Below are 16,855 nucleotides of genomic sequence, written 5' to 3' on the forward strand. Positions count from 1 at the left end.
GGGTGAAAAGGTGACTAAAAACCCTGCACTGTTTATGTATAATAAATATACAAAACGAAAATTATGTTCGGGGCATTCTAAATTGGGCAAGAGTAGGACAAATAACTTATCTTTAGGAGCAGGGATCATCATCCAGTGACAACGATAGACAGAAAAAAAGATCTGCAGCACTCTCTGGCAAGTTTCCAATGTAAAAAAGGTAGATTGCATCAAATTAACATCAGGGGTGAAGTACAGGACAAAATGGAGCAACGTTTCGGACCTCCCGGTAGGGGCTTGACAAAGGACCGGGAGGTCCGAAACGTTGCTCCATTTTGTCCTGTACTTCACCCCTGATGTTAATTTGATGCAATAAACCTTTTTTACATTGGAAACTTACCAGAGAGTGCGGCAGATCTTTTTTCCTCTCTGTATAATACCTTTTATAGGTACCCTAATATATTGCACAGATCATGCATGTTTTTAATTTATATTAATTAGCAATTATGCATGCTATATATATACACTTCATGATGTGAGGGGGAGGTACACACCTGATGAAGCCGTATCCTAATTGGATAAACGCGCAGAGTGGGAGGTCCCCGTTTGACTGAGCACTCACAGACGCTCTCCCAAGTGCTCCCAAGCTGCAAAAGCCGAAACCGGAAGGGACATGGCACACTGCGGAAGTGACGTATAAGAGCCTGCCATTTTCAACACCAAGGAGGCTACGGGCTGAGGAGGGCTCCCATGACCGACTGGATTTCACAACGGGGGCAGAGGCGGTGAGCGGCAGCATCTAGCGACGTTCTAAATACTTGTGTTATGTACCTTTTTATATTCGCAAAATTTTAAAGTGTGATTTGTGTTCTTTTAATATAAAACATATTTTTTCTAAATTGATCGGTGCTATGGATACCCTTTTTCTCCCTCCCTGAAGTACATCTCTCCTGACATCCCCCACGGCGGTACATCCTTACCCGGTATACAAGAACAGATTTTGCCACAGTTTGAGTTGCTTTATTACATCTTACACACTGTGAAAAGACTGCCCAATAGGAGCCAAGAATTAAGCATTGTCTTCGGAACATGAAAAAGGATGTTGCATTGAACAGTGGTTTTAACAACATTTTAAATCGTATGGAAAATTGTAGGACATAAGATATGCTGAAATGAAACAGCTTTCTTTTATTGTAGGTTGTAATACATTGTAGATTATTATACTGTAGATGCAATTATAGTATACTGTAAAGAGCTTTTGAAACTTCACAGGTCTATTTTTCAGTTGTACAGAGAAGGACATACAGACCTGCTTCGAAATCTGTGCATATTTTAATTTGAGCTTATTAAGAATGCTCATGTTGGTCCCCTAGTAAAACTTTGAACTACATTCTTTAACAATTTATTTTAAGAGATTCCTATAGAATACACCATTGTTTAAACTAAAGTAAAAAAATTTAAACAGCAGACAATAGGAAGAATGTGAAATACACCATGGAGCCTATTCACTAAACTTCGATAAGTGACTTAACTCTGATTAAGTGCACCAGACACACTTACCAGAACACCCTCGTGCTGTCTCTGTACGCTCCTGCTACTTACCAATTAGATTGTAAGCACTTCAGGGCAGAGACTCCTTTTCCTAATAGTACTTGTCTCTGAAGCACTTCTTCCAATTATGTGTTATTTGTACAGCTCAACCCCGTTATAGCGTGATCCGCTACAACGCAAATCCACTTAACGCGGTCTGAGCGTGGCTCCCTTTTTTTTTAAAGTTTAAAAAAGTTTTTTTTGCATAACACAAGCCACAGACACACAGACACACAGACACACAGACACACAGACACACAGACACACAGACACACAGACACACAGACACACAGACACACAGACACACAGACACACAGACACACAGACACACAGACACACAGACACACAGGACTACAGCATTTCCTGGTTGGTAACATATTATTCCATATCGTGACACTTTAATAGCAGAGACAGAACTACATGTACAGTTGTCTTCCTATGCTGCTTCTAATAAGTGGGAATACAGCTTTAGGCTAAAGATGCCGGGTGATAGGACAACGGGGAAACCGATGTGACCACAGACTGCTCACTTTGCAGTCCCTCATCAAGTAGGGAAGTACAGTACAACACAGACCCAAAACCGAGCGACTCATCTGCAATTACCGCTGAGAAGTACAAGCTGGTGGTAGTTGGAGGAGGTGTTGGGAAAAGTGCTTTAACTATCCAGTTCATCCAGGTAAGAAACACACACGCACACACACGTTAATGTTATCTTGTCAGTCTCTGTCAGTAAAAGGATATTATTTTATTTTTTGTATGCAAACTTCGTTCAACCAAAGGGTGAAATAAATCATATTGGTACTTTCTCCCTGATAAAAGTTCCCCTATCCAGTGCCCAGGTTATTTTTGTTTCCCTCCCCTCTCGTCTCCCTGACTAGTGTTCTTTTTATCACATGTGGAGGACACACATTCCCCCTAATCTGGGTCTTCTAACCCCCCCCCATCGCCACCTCCACCTAACCAAGCTGAGAGCTAAATAAAGACCCCACATAAAGACCCCACATTTATTCAGACAGGAAGAGGTACATGCGGACACTATGTAACTCACCCGCTTCCCCCTCCCCCCGATAGACCAGCGGGTTTCCCAGGAAGTGGTCACCGGCTGGGGCAAAGTGGAAAGGTCACTGGCAAGATGGTGGCGCCCTGTAATCTCATTGTCAGAGACCATTGCATCCACATTGGAGCCGGATTCAAACTCTGAGGGGGGGCCTACAAAGCGTGATGCATTATGGGTCAGAGGTGCAAATGACCCAGAAGCTGATGCAGATAGAACAATGTTCACATTTTAAACCCAATTTTGCTTGTAGTTGACCGTTGTGTGCCCTGTAAAATAAAATAAGAGGCATCGGAGGGAGGGGGAAGTTCAGCTCTGCGGGTGCGAAGAGGCAGCCATGGAGTTTCAGGTAGCTCCCAGAATGGACTGATAAACGTTTCAGGAATGAGATGCCCCAAACATACTTGGCGGGTGGTGCGAAACCTGCCCCCGCCCCCGCCCCCCCCCCCCCCCCGCGATGGCTGACCATGGTGTCGGATCCCCTCACCCTGCTCCAGGAAAGTCCTGATCGCAGTGCAGATTTTTTTTTCTTTTTCGCGATCCCGGTTATAACGCATATAATGCATCTCATTTTGTGGACCCCAAGCACCGCGTTATAAATGGGGTTCAGCTGTATTATTTGTTATTTATATGATTGTCACGTGTATTACTGCTGTGAAGCGCTATGACCATTAATGGTGCTATATATAGATATACATACATACATATCCAGCGATTTTGCATGTTTAGCTATTCACTAAGCTTGGATAACATGGCAAAATCACTTGAAAATGGCTCCTTGAGGCGACTACATGCTTCACCCACACCCTCTACCATTAACAAACAGGGTAATGCTATTTAACCCCTTTATTACCTTAGCGGTTAGTCACTACTAAGGTAATGAAGGTGTGTTTTAATTTTAGCAACATGATATTGAAGCATGGTCTTTGGAGATGAACCGCATTAATTTCAGGTCCGGCGACCCCCTGCTTCCAAAAGGTACAAGTCTCCATATCGGTGCCGGTATCTTTCGTGCATCACGTGACCAGGACATTTACATGAGATACCAGCATCCCTAACGTACATCTGGAAGCAGGGGATCCCCAGACCTAAAATGAATGTGGTTCAGCTCCGGAGACCCCCTGCTTCAATACTATTTTATTAAAATAAAAAATTAAAAACTGTGCAATTGCCTGCAAGGCTGCGTCCATAGACGGACAGGCCGTGCTGAGGCTTGCGGACGCTCCGCGCTGAGCCCCTGCATCCTCAATGAGGATGCCTTGAGAGGGGGCTCACGCGAGTGTCCGCAGGCGTGCTGAGGCGTTGGAGGTTTCAGCCGAGCGCCAAGCTGTTTTTCAGCGCGCTGTCGGCTGAAAACCTCCAATCACTGCACAGCAGTGTCAACGTCACGGCGCCGTGACGTCGGCGCCGTGACGTCGGCGCCGTGACATTGACGTCAGTGCGTCGCGGGCGATTGGCCCAGCGACGTCACTGCCCCGCCTCCAACCACCTCCCCCCCCCGGCTCCCTTCGCGCACGCTGGCTCGCCTGCAAGTCCGTGCAATCGCGCTGACTGAAGCAGGCGAGCCTCAGCATTAGCGCGCCTCCGCTCTCCCCACACCTCTATGGCCCGGGCCTAAGAGCCGTGCAGGGAGATGCAACTTCTCTTTGTGCAGCTCTTACAGACTGTTGGAGCAAAATCGACCGTTAAGTTCATTTCACTAATTAAGCAAATACAAACTCGTGCGATATGGCATTTTTTGTTTTACTAAACACTAAAAACGTTGTGAATTTTCTTAGTGAATACTGATTTTACACAAATTTCATAGCATTCTTTAGGAACATACCAACCTGATCGATGTTGGAATGAACACTTATATCGAAATTTAGTAAATAGGCCCCAGTGTCCTTTTTTTTAATCAACCTTGGTTAGAAATGTAAATTATCATCTTTTTAACCTCTCCACTCCAGACAACTATCTTCCTTTTTAACAATTTGGGTGCCTGTGAGCCCTTTGTCAGTTTTATATAAACAGAGGTAGTTACTGAACAAACAGAATGCATATCTTTACTTGTTTGATTTCCCCTCAGGTCATGAACATGTAAAAGCTATATACCTCGTGGTTTCCATACTGCACATACAGTAAGCTTCAAATATTACAAGGCTTTACCCTGACAGAGTTCATGATTCAAACAGGCTTACAGATTTCACGTGTCATTCAACCAAAAATTGAAAAGAAATTAAAAAAAAAGGTTTACCTTGCCAAAGGGTGTATCAACATATTTCTCTGTTCTCCCTTCCAAGATATCAGGGTCATCCAGACCAGAACCACCAATAATCCCAACCTGTTTTAAAAAAAGAAAAGAGAAAAAATAGGATTTGTTTTTATGTTTTCTTTGCAAGATTGTCATTTTTTAAAAATGTTTGGGCGATTTGAGCATTAATTAGTTGTATCCTGTAAGTCTACATATATATCAAGGTCACATGTGCTAAATTACCAGAACATTCATTCAGCAATTTAAAATCATAGAAAATAGAAACGTATTGCATGCATTTTGCTTCATAGTTATTTAAGGCTGCGGCCACGCTGCTGCTGGGCGCGGTCAGTTCAATAATATGAAATGTGTAAGGCCACACGTGCTCGTACGCTCTCCAAAGCTCAGCGCTTGGAGAGACTTGGAAATTTGATTTCCAAGCACTGAGAATGGTCACATGACCGTTCTGTAACAAATCAACGTGGAGAGTCCGCGGAGGGGGGATTGGAGAGAAAGGCTGATAAGACTAAGGCCTTTTCCAGGGTGGCGCTGAGCGGGCAGGCGCGCTCACGCTGGCCGCGATGAAACACATTGCGGAAATGTGTGTGGCCAGCGTGAGCAAGCGCCTGAGCATGCGTGGCACTTAGCTGCTTCTCAAGCAAGCAAATTTGAATTTGCCGCTTGCACCACTGCATATGAGCGCCTGCACGCTGAGCGCCACCCTGGCCGCAGCCTAAGGGCTCATCCAGGGTGGTGCTGAGCGGGCGCGCGCGCTCACGCTAGACACGTTGCGACAATGCATGTGGCCTGCGTGAGCGGGCGCGCCCTGCTCGGCGCTCAGCTGCTTGCCGAGCGAGCAAATTTGAATTTGCCGCTTGCAAGCGTGTCACGTGAGCGGTTCACCCAATGAGGGCGAACCAGCTCTGTGACGTAGAGGCCGTGCACCCAGACGCGCGAGCACCTAGACGGCCAAAAGAAGCACGGCCGAGCAGGGCGCAGCGCCGGAGCGCCTCTACCCACCCTGGACGAGGGCTAAGGCCACGCCTATAGTGCCCGCGACAACGGGCTAGCTAAAGTTATATTTCAATTTGCGGTGTGTAGCGGGGCTTCTGGGCATTTGATTTGTTCAGGGGCTGTCACATGAGGCAACAGCCCTTGAAAAATCAAATATTCCCGGTTTACAAAGTCCACGATGCGTCGTCGCATTGCCGCCGTCGCGCTTACTATAAGTGCATGCGGCGGCAATGTATTTGTTTTTGGCCGGCGCCGCCGCCGTCACCGTCACTATAGGCGCGGCCTTAGACACACACTCCCTCCCTTAATAGCCACGCCCCCGCTCTCAAATTATTGCAGGACAGCCGAGTGCTTGGAGAGTTGGTGATGTCACTGCTCTCAAGCATGAGTGCGCTCAGCGGCAGCAGCCTAACAACAACTCAACACTCAAGCCAGTAACAGTGATCCAATACCGCACTTTCTATGAATTTTGATCATCACCCCCTCCCCCATTCTTTATTTTATTGTTACCAAGTAAAAAAGGGCATTGCATAAAATTACTGCTCATACTATATGCAGCTGTAAATAATGTATACAATCACATTTAAAGCAGTTTAACTAGAGTAAAAATAAAAATGAGATTTAACAAAACTTATAAAATATAACAAAAATGAAGGCAGGATAAACAAACAATAAATAAAAAAGGAAACGAAAATAAAATACTGATGGTTATTTTGCACAGTATATTTCGATCATTTTCAATAATAGAAACATATAAAATAAAAATCTATAGAGGGCCACCCACTACATAAGGTGACAGAGGTGGGAAAACAAGACAGGCACACAAGATTATTGCAACCCAACGCGTGCTCCCACAGGGGGAATAGCGCAATACCATGATCCCCTTCTAAGGCTGAGGCCATAGAGGGTTGAGCCGAGCCGCGCTGACGCTCGCCTGCTGAAATCTGCACAATTTCATGCCCATGCAGGCGAGCCAGCGGGCGCGATTGGAGGCGGGGGGAGACTGAGGGAGGCGGGGCAGTGACGTCGCTGGGCCAATCGCCCGCGACGCACCGACGTCGATGTCACGGCGCCAACGTCACGGCGCAGTGACGTTGACGCAGCTCCGCGCTGATTGGATGTTTTCAGCCGACAGCGCGCTGAAAAACAGCTTGGCTGTCGGCTGAAAACTCCAGCGCCTCAGCACGCCTGCGGACGCTCGTGTGAGCCCCTTCTCAAGGCATCCTCATTGAGGATGCAGGGGCTCAGCGCGGCCTGTCCTTCTACGGACTCGGCCTAAGGCCTCGTTCAGGGTGCCAGAGACAAGAGGTGGAGGGCGCGCGTCAGTCTGCTGGGCGATGTGTGCACATCATCCCCAGCAGACCTTTTCAAGCTTCCAGGAGGCGGGGCGACAGACATCAGCTTAGGGATGGGTGTTGCACTGTTGAAATCATTTTCAAGAATGATTTCATTGGCTGCCGAAGTACCAGTGACGCTGCTGCAGATTGAAAAAACAACTTGAGTTGTTTAGGCCTCATTCAGGGTGCCAGAGACAGGAGTTGGACGGAGGGATGGAGGGAGGCAGTTTGCTGGGCGATGTGTGTTCATCCCCAGCAGACTTTTTCAGGAGTTGAGGAGGGGGCGGGGCTACAGACGTGAGGTTAGGGATCGAGGCAGCAGTCTTGAAATCATTCTCAAGAATGATTTCATTGGCTGCCGAGGTCCCAGTGATGCTGCTGCAGCTTCAAAAAACTATTTTTTCGTTTAGTGAAACTGTAGCCAGCGTCAACTCCTGGCTTCGGAGACAGGGCAGCTGCTACCCTGACAACCAGTATTCAATTTGAATACTTTGTGTCCTACGGCAGCACGCACGTCAGCACGCCCTCCCTCCGAAGCCTGCACCCTGAACGAGGCCTTATTGAAACTGTAGCAAGCGTCAACTCTGTACTTCGGCGACAGGGTAGCTGCTACACTGACAACCGATATTAACTTTAAATACATTGTTTCGAACGTGCGCACGCACGTAGCGAAGCCGGCACCCTGAACGATGCTTAACGAAACGGCTAGTTCAAGCTGTGGACGCTTCTCACACTGTAGCGCCCCACGAGCTACAATAATGTTGGCTCTCACTTAAACACAATGACCTTCAGAATCAGGAGCTCCAGGACTATTGCAAAGATCTGACTTGCTCAAGGTAAGTTTGTTTTTTACTCTAAACTCACCAGCACACTTTCCCCCAACGGTGCACTCTCCACAAAAAAAAAGGGGTATTTTTTTCATCTTTAAAAGGAAAAGACATACCATGGATGTATTCCTAATATACAACATTCCTGCTCTTTTATTTATCATTAAAAGTGCTAGGATAAGCATCACACAAGCGTTATCTTACTGATTAATATGGAAGTAACAGTAGACATCTTTATTTAGGTGAAAAGTCTAGTACTTTAGTTTATAGGCTGATATTTCTGAATTGCTATATCACGAAAATGTAAAAATATTACTCTGCTAAATGGCTACATTAACAACAAAAATAAATATATAAAACACACAGCAAAACACCTTTAAAGAGGCATTACTTTTTATCTTGCATATATATTTGTTAAAGTTACTGTTTCATGCGTCTAACGGCAGATATTGCATTATATATTACATCGCATTATATATTACAAGCTGCCTGTTCTGTAGTCATGTACTGCATTATACTGCCTGAAATATGGGATCACAATGTCCTATATACACAATGCCTTAAAGATCATATGCAATATAGATTTAAAAAAATTGCCAACGTAACAATTTTCTACTGAATTCTACCTAACTATACACACTATTAAAAACACATATGTAATACATCAGGCATACAGCCTGTGCGATCACATGAAAGGCATACGTCCTGGTTGTGTGGTGTACAACATGCTGCTTATGAGATGCTATATCTAGTCAGTGCATCAGTTCGTGTTGGGTCCTCCAGTGTCACTGTTTTCCCTGTGGCACAGCTCTGCAAGGTCACATGCTTTACCACTAAGTCTACGGTGGTTTAAACGGGAAAGGCAAGAGAATCACTGGTGCAGTAAAGACCGAGCCACTTACTGTAAATACTGCAGACCTTTGCAATGAAAGAAGAGAGACCCACCTTCACCAACTGTGCTGCAGCCATGTTATCTGGAAGAGGAGGACCCATGCATGGGAGCCCACCAGGGGGCTCTAGTCCATAGAAGCTCAGGCCCTGCTTAGGCGCACACTCTGGCCTCACCTCATCCATCTCTATGATACCTCTGTTGCAGCCGAAGCTCACCCCTCCCCCCCTCCCTCCCTCAGTGTTTCGATCTCCCGGGTCAGATTTTCTGGGAAGTGGGCACACTGATCAGAGTGTGCATGCTACTGCAGCACTGGGGAGGCGGGCCAGGTACATTACAGCATGTTGTACTAAAGTGAAAGGCATCAACAAAGGTTATAGGCACAAGATAGCTATAGCTAGAATATTGGTCTAATTAAATACTTTTTTTTGCATGTATAGTGTGCCTATCCCTTTGTTGTGCGTGTGTGTGTAACACTCATTGCAATACTGGGGTGAAGGTGTGGCTTTAGTTTTGCTTACATGTCCAGTTTAAACATCCTTTTGCTCTGTCCTTGCTGGTAAGTCACATATTGGTCCAGGTTAACTGAAAAACCGCACACTAAAAAAGCGACAACAGAAAAAAAAAAATAAAAAAAAAAAGGTCAAATGACCTAAGTAACATTTGTTGATAAACTAGTGCCCGGGTACTTTACTGCCTGATACTAAATATTTGCTTTCAGTCTGAAAACCATTAATTATACAAGAATAAATGTGGACCAGTCTTAGGCTGAGTTCATGGTGTGGGAGACCGCACGGGGGGCGATCAGATTGCCTTAAGGCAGTGACTGTGGGCGAGAGGCAGGAGGGGGTGCGCGTTGCGCAAGAAATCAGTTGAAACTGATTTCTTGGCGTGACACGTGGGTCACTCGAGCAGTTCGCCCAATGAGGGTGAACTAGCTCTGTGACGCCCCTAGGACCGCCCCCCACGGGCCGGGAAAGCACCTGCTTTCCCACAGCCTCCGCACACCTAAAGGCACCATGGCCCGGGCCTTAGGTATGTACTATAGCAAGCACGTGCACGCCCATGATGTTACACGTGCATGTGGTGCAAACGTTTTGTTTATGTAGCCCCCTTTCCCCCTGTGTCAGGACGACTGTGTGTGCTTTTATACCTGTGTGGCAAACAGGAGGCCTGATCCTCTGCCACTGGGGAGCCTGGGGTGTATGTATATCTACTAAACAGAGCCTCCACCTGAGAAGGAACCTCACATAGTAGGATAACCCCTCCCAAGACAATATGCCAAGTAATACACACACAGAGTATGGGAAACCGTATGTACTGGGAAGTAATAAACTGACATCAATAGGAACAGCAATAGACATATATGTATATACCACCTACTTTCTATATGTCCCTTATTGTATGTCCATATGCAATAATACAGCTTTTTGAAAATATACTAGCTGGCGTGTGCTTAATCTTTCATTCACTGGAGAAGCCTATGCATACTAAGGAAGGCATTTGATTTGGCTAAGTGGAAAGTCCAGTGTGGATCTTGGAGAGTAACACAGTGCACACTGAGTGTCTGCGCACCTGCTATTGTGCATGGTTGGGAGAGCGGACCAGAGCAGAGCAGTGAACATGGATCCTGAAGTTACTTATGAGATGGGCGCATGTCATTCACATACCTCCATGGCTCTTGAAGAAGGTGAGAGCTTCACAATACAACTGAATGTATGGGTGTGTGCTGCAAACAAATCTGTCTAAACATTGTTACACATGCAAGACTGCCAATGTAGACATGTTTCACACTGTTACCAGCAGAGTGCAACAGTGTAGCAATAAATTGTCAAATGGACATTTCATTAACACTATCAAGTTGTCTGCAGTGTGAGGAGGCTTCCTTTACACTTATGTTTAAGGCCAATTTATATGGAGGTAGGACCCATTTGATTAATATTGCAAGGGTTTACAGAAAAAAACATTCCTTTAATATGTGTTCCTCATGCACTGTCACAGTTCTGGTGTTTGCATTACACTATGTATTGTAAGCGAATTACAGTGGACCACATGTTTACCTAATGTGTACATGCTGTGCATAAGTGTATGTGGAAATAATGTAACATTGGCAGTTTTGTGGCACTGAATAGTCGTGGGGCCTTGTTGATGTGCGTAAAAAATTACATGTCTTTACTATTATGTTGCTTGTAATGTAAGCTGTGAGTGTTTTCCAAACTGTAACTACATAAAGAATGTTGTGCTTATCGAAAGGCAACATTAAAATGTTGTGAGTAATGATTTGGTCATGTGCAGTGCTGTTATGATCATGCTATAAGCATGGTAAACATATTGGTGAACTTATTCAAATGTCACATAGAGGTCATTGAAATGTACGGTGTTTGTATGTTCCAAGTGTAATTTTTATTTTTTATTTTTTTTGCCCTTTTCCAGAAATGATAACTGTACACAGCTTGTCACCAAACAGACTTCCAGCCACCGCTGTTAGTGAAGAAAATGCATGTTCCAACGCAAGCAAACAGCAAAATCATGTTGCTGACGTTGGCCTTCAAGAACACCTATTAGCCTTCCAACACAGTGAGGAGAAGTTAATGCTCATGCATGGAGAACGACATGACGAATTAATGGGTGTACAGGGTGCAATGTTGACTGAAATGAGGGAGATAAAACAAATAATGATACACATTAATGAACTTTTTACTAAACATAATGCCTTTATGGAACAAATGTCACATACACTAATGAAACTTGTTCATCAGAGCTCAGCATCAGTTCCTGCCTCAACAAGTAGGCCTCCATTCCTTGCAACACAACAGGTTACATTGAGTTCCCCGTCAGCAGTGGTAGGGCAACTGCAACAAAGTTTAGATATTGTCGCCCCCACCCCCCCCCCACAAAACAAAGACGTGCCATTTGACCCCAAAACATGTGCTGCCCTACAGATAGGTGCATGTGAGTCTGAAGACGGCACAAACATTCACAGTAATCATGCAGGTTGTACTGCTTTGGATGCGATGGTTTCATGTCACCAGGAAGGTGTAGACGATGGCATTCCACAGGTAGATGTTGATTCAAGTGTTGCTGTTCCCAACGTTGTTACCGTAGAACAGGAGGGTTGCCTTAATGTACTGGGTGCCAGTGCTCTGAAAAAAGGCGTAGAAAAAGTAATTACTGGAAAGGCCGCAGTGCCACTATTAAAAAAAAACAAATGATGACAGGTGCAGTTACTCCTACACTTGTATTGCCCTCACAGGTGCAAATACATTTGCCTTGCACGAGCTCAACAACAGAACACAGAAAGGTGCAGCGTTACAATGCAGGTGACAAAAATGTTAAGTGTAGTAACACGAGCCGTTTGCACCTTGCAAGCAGTACTGAAAGGCCACAAACACGCTCGCAACCACAGTAACTACTGTGCTGTGTTACATGTAATGCCTTTTAAATTTCTATGTATATATATTTATAATATATATATATATATATATATTATTTATATGTTATTAATAGTTTCTATGTCCCCTTCCTCACATTACTGTATCCTCCACCCCCACACACCCCACTTTGGTTGTTGTCCTTTGCAACATGGAACATTGTTTCACTTTGGCTTGTTATAGTAAAGTTATGAAAACTGCAACTCATACGACAGTGGTTTATGTCTAATTGTGTATTTATGTGAGTTAATAAAAAGTTGTTATGTATTAACAATGGCTTTTCACCTTATGTTCTGTAGCAGGAGAGAACTTTGCATAGCAAACAGAAACATAGGAGTAGCAATGCAGATATTTCCATTCTATGTCGCGTTTCATGGAATGCCGCATTTATGCCCTGATAAATTAGGTATGCTCCAATTAAAGGTTTATATTCTTTTATGGATTATGACCATGTTATTAACAACACATTGGTTAGTTGATCGTGGTTAAGCGAATTGGAAGACAGGCATAATTTCTGTTTGCTGTTAATATGGCAGGCAAAGGTTATAGGACATAACCAAACTACATGCAACAAAGATGAATAGCATATATTGGGTATGCGCCCGTATTGGCATAAGTACAGACATGTGAAATGTTGGTTTTGAACTGTGCAACTCACATGTTATATGTTCCAACAATAATCAACACCACTAGGTTTATTTGTTTTAAAACTATAAAAAAGTCAGTTGTTGACAATTTTTACTTGCAATCCTGCAAAACTGTCCAATAGCACGATATTTCTTTTAGGCTAACGTTTAAAAAGATGCATATGTTTACAGAAGCTGATAATTTTGATAAAACACAGAAAATGAACAGTTAACTTAAATGCTTCTAGCCAGCTGCATATTTCAGGGTTGTTTTTTATACACACTTAGCCTTTTGTTATATGACCACGATAGCAAAATTGTACAAGGTGGAAAGTAGCGATTTCAAAAATACATTCCAGCAAGGAACTGTAGTTTTAAACACTTAACAAAAATTTGTGAACATCACTACAATGGACGTGGAATCAGGGATGGATGGGCGTCCACAAATAACTTACAAACAGCTAATATTCAATGCCATAACCTGTCAACATGATCATCAATCAACAGTTCAAGAAATATATGATTATATTTCTAAAAATTATTCTTATTACAAATTTCATGCAACAGAAGCTTCTTGGAAAAATGCTGTCCGACGAAATTTGTCTATACATTCATGCTTTGTGAGGATTCGGTCTGAAGGGCAAACTACTAATCGGTGCTGGAAATTAAATGAATGTCAAGTTGACGCATCTTCAGATAGAAACAGTCCTTTTAAAGAACAGCAGAACAAAGGCTTTGGCAATGCTGAGGAAAATTATGTCTTTATAGCTTACATTCCACAGCAGAACATGTGCATGCAAGGGTTAAGGCCCACATAACAGGCCCACATAACAGAATGGAAGTGTAAATCCGCAGAGTCTAACTCAATCAGAGAATATGTTAACATATATGGATATAAGCAGCCATTCCAGCACACCAAGTGATCTGCAGTATATACATTCCGGACAACACCCACAAAGCCATTTTTGAAGGTAACAGTCTTGCACTGCATAGCACTATATAGTTACGCTTGTGTATTAGAACACGGTTAAAGGATGCTATTTGTTGCGCTAATGCTGTTCTCCATTACACATCAAACATATGTGCTGAAAACAGAAGTTACAAGTCAGATGTTATATTTACAGCCTAGTTATTTCGAGCATCACATTAGTGTTGTTTACTTGCAAGCTGTAAGCCAACCAATTGTGCAGCAATGTTATTTATTGCATAAACGTATACAATATTCACTGTATACTGTTACTGACAGACGTTACACAATCTGTGGCAATATTACGTAACAACATACTACAGCTAATGTGTTATAATTTTACATTGTATAGTTTGCAAAAGCATGGCCCGTGTGCCTGTTGTCGTGAATAGATATGTAACATTTACACAGGTACCTTATTTTAGCAACAATGTGTAGTGTGCTGATGAACGTGCGTATTATGCAACCATGACATTGATAATTGCAGATATTAAGTTCAGATGTGTGTGCATAATTATAAAAAAATTGTGTATTTTTTTATTTATTTTTTACATTATGATTTCAGACCTGTCATACTGGATGTTACAATTGGAAATCTACTGGCCATCTACTACCTGAACGTACCACAAAGGATAATGAGATGTATCAGTTGAATATTGCAACAACATAATGACATTACTAATGTCATGCTGTTAACGTGTCAATGGTATCAATGGTTTAGAATAGAAAATTATATTACCTCCCTAATGCTTTATGTTGTTTTTTTACTCGCCACTACTTACTTACGAATATGTGCCCGGTCATTGCTGCTTTTTTAAGCAAACTTACTCCGTCGCGCACCTGCAATAGTGCTCTGTTTGTTTACCCGTCTGCAAGTATTACAAAAGGTTTACTTTATAGAACATAGAAGCAAGAAACGCAAAAACCAGGAAGTCCAAACATATTTCCGTTGCACGATTAAAGATGCATAGCTACAAGAGTGCTGTTATTTGAAATAGTTAAACATGTATATATAAAGCTTAAACTTATGCTCACTGCTTTTCGCACACTTATATTCCCTTTGAACTGTAGATTCGCGTCCCCTGTGTAGGGGTCCACCATGTTGGATGACATCAAGCATGCGCACTATACATCATCTCAAACACCGCACATGCGCACAAACAAAACTGCGCGCGATTGTAACTTTGTGTGCGCGGCGATTATGTACGCCGCGCATGCGCTGAGCATCCACAACTTCTGTCAACGCAAACCCAAATTTGCCTTCCGCAAAAAAGCCGTATACAGCTTTGTAAACAGCAAATTTGGGGGGACGTTGTGAAGCGTTTACAAGCACACTGCGTAGCGAAACACACATCATGCAAGTGAAAATGTTACTAAATAATATGTCAGCATGTTCTACACTGTTTCTTTCCCATTACTGTACCAGTGTCCATTCAAATGAGCAGTTCACAATGCATGATCCTGAGCAATGCAAACACGCCCAGTTTATCCACTGTCTGTAAAGTGTCAATGATTGCTTGTAATATTTGCACCATGGTGACAAGATTGCAATTAGTACTTCACCAGTACAATGTTGGCTTTAGACAGTCACTGTTAAGTACAATAATCACAAAGCAGACAGTGAAACAACATGTATGAGGGAATCTCTATGTGCGTTATCAGTATGGATCTGTTATTGGGCCGCAGATACGTATCGTCTTGTGGCTGTCATATTTATAATGAACACACGCTGTCTGCATAACTGTGTGTGGCTCTTTTACGGCCTGCATTGCACCTAAACATCATGTAGCACAATTTCCTTCGTGCCCTACTCAGATTGTGCGTGCAGTAATGTATGTGTTACAATGTATTCTAGCAATAAGGCAGCAATTCAGGCATGTAGAGGACGCGTGTAAACGCATGCCTCATACTTGTGGTCATTCATTACAAACATCATTCCTTCAATGTTTGATCATGAGCAGGGTGTGTGGTTGCATGAGACCCATTATTTCCAGCTACTGGTACCACTGCCATTAGCACATGTATGCAACGTTAAGGGATGTCGATATCCGCAGGTTATTGAGATTTTTAACATCACGTGACCCGCCACACTCCACTGGCCTTTGCATACGCGCATTTCATATCGTGACCTAAAACTACCTGAGTTGCGTGTTTTCAGGCATGAAGACAAAGGCGGTCAGCTGGAGACAACTCTTTCACACATACCGTGATTGTCCTGGAACTAGATTCCATATTCCTTTGTCTTTCCTTTAGTTATGGGATCCATTTCTCCCTTGTTTAATTGCCTATCAGTTTCCCCTGTCCCAGCAGCAACGCTGCATGTAGAATGCAACATTATTGCTACATGTTGTAGTTCCCTCAGACATTCTGTGAGTTGCCATAGCAGCCCCAGCCTTTCTCCCCAGAATGGGCTAGTCTGCCCCCCCTTCTGTTTGCTCTTAGATAGTCTGTCCCAAGGCTATTCCTTTACCCACACTGATCCTCACTTCCTTTCACCCTGGACTCTGAGTGAGTAATTGCCTGCTATATACCCCAGCAAGGCCTTTTTGTTTTACACTGTCTCATCATTGATAGGCCTCGGACATAGTGCACTGAGCGTCGCTGAGCAGTGCTCTCGCTTGCTAACGCTCGCGATACCAGGAGCTTTTTGCTGTCCTGACAGAGGAGACCGCAAGCGCGCTTGGGAGGCGGGTATCACTGTGTGTGTGTGTGTGTGTGTCACTTGGTAGCTGTCAGTGTATGTGTGTGTGTGTCACTTTGAAGTGTTCTGTGTGTTTGTGTGTCACTGGGGAATGTGTGTGTGTGTGTGTGTTTGTATATTATATAATATTTTAAAAATGAAAAAAAAAAAAGACGTGGTGAGAATAAATTATTTATTAACATTGTGCAACTTTGATAAATATATTCA

The 16,855-nt window shown here is 43.5% G+C and overlaps 1 protein-coding gene across 1 annotated transcript in view; it reads right to left on the minus strand.

Annotated features, from left to right (window-relative positions):
• The window catches only part of LOC142487774 (S-methyl-5'-thioadenosine phosphorylase), a 32,156-nt gene extending 23,095 nt beyond the window's left edge, over positions 1 to 9,061 (minus strand). Inside the window, exons 1-2 of the mRNA XM_075587644.1 lie at positions 8,980 to 9,061; positions 4,860 to 4,946 (exon numbers count right to left, since the gene is read on the minus strand). Of these exons, the coding sequence (XP_075443759.1) occupies positions 4,860 to 4,946; positions 8,980 to 9,027 (135 nt within the window). The 5' untranslated portion in view covers positions 9,028 to 9,061. The remainder of the gene's footprint in view (positions 1 to 4,859; positions 4,947 to 8,979) is intronic.
• Between the last annotated feature and the right edge of the window lie 7,794 nt (positions 9,062 to 16,855).

The sequence above is a fragment of the Ascaphus truei genome, chromosome 1, assembly GCF_040206685.1.
Source record: "Ascaphus truei isolate aAscTru1 chromosome 1, aAscTru1.hap1, whole genome shotgun sequence".
Taxonomy (NCBI): domain Eukaryota; kingdom Metazoa; phylum Chordata; class Amphibia; order Anura; family Ascaphidae; genus Ascaphus; species Ascaphus truei.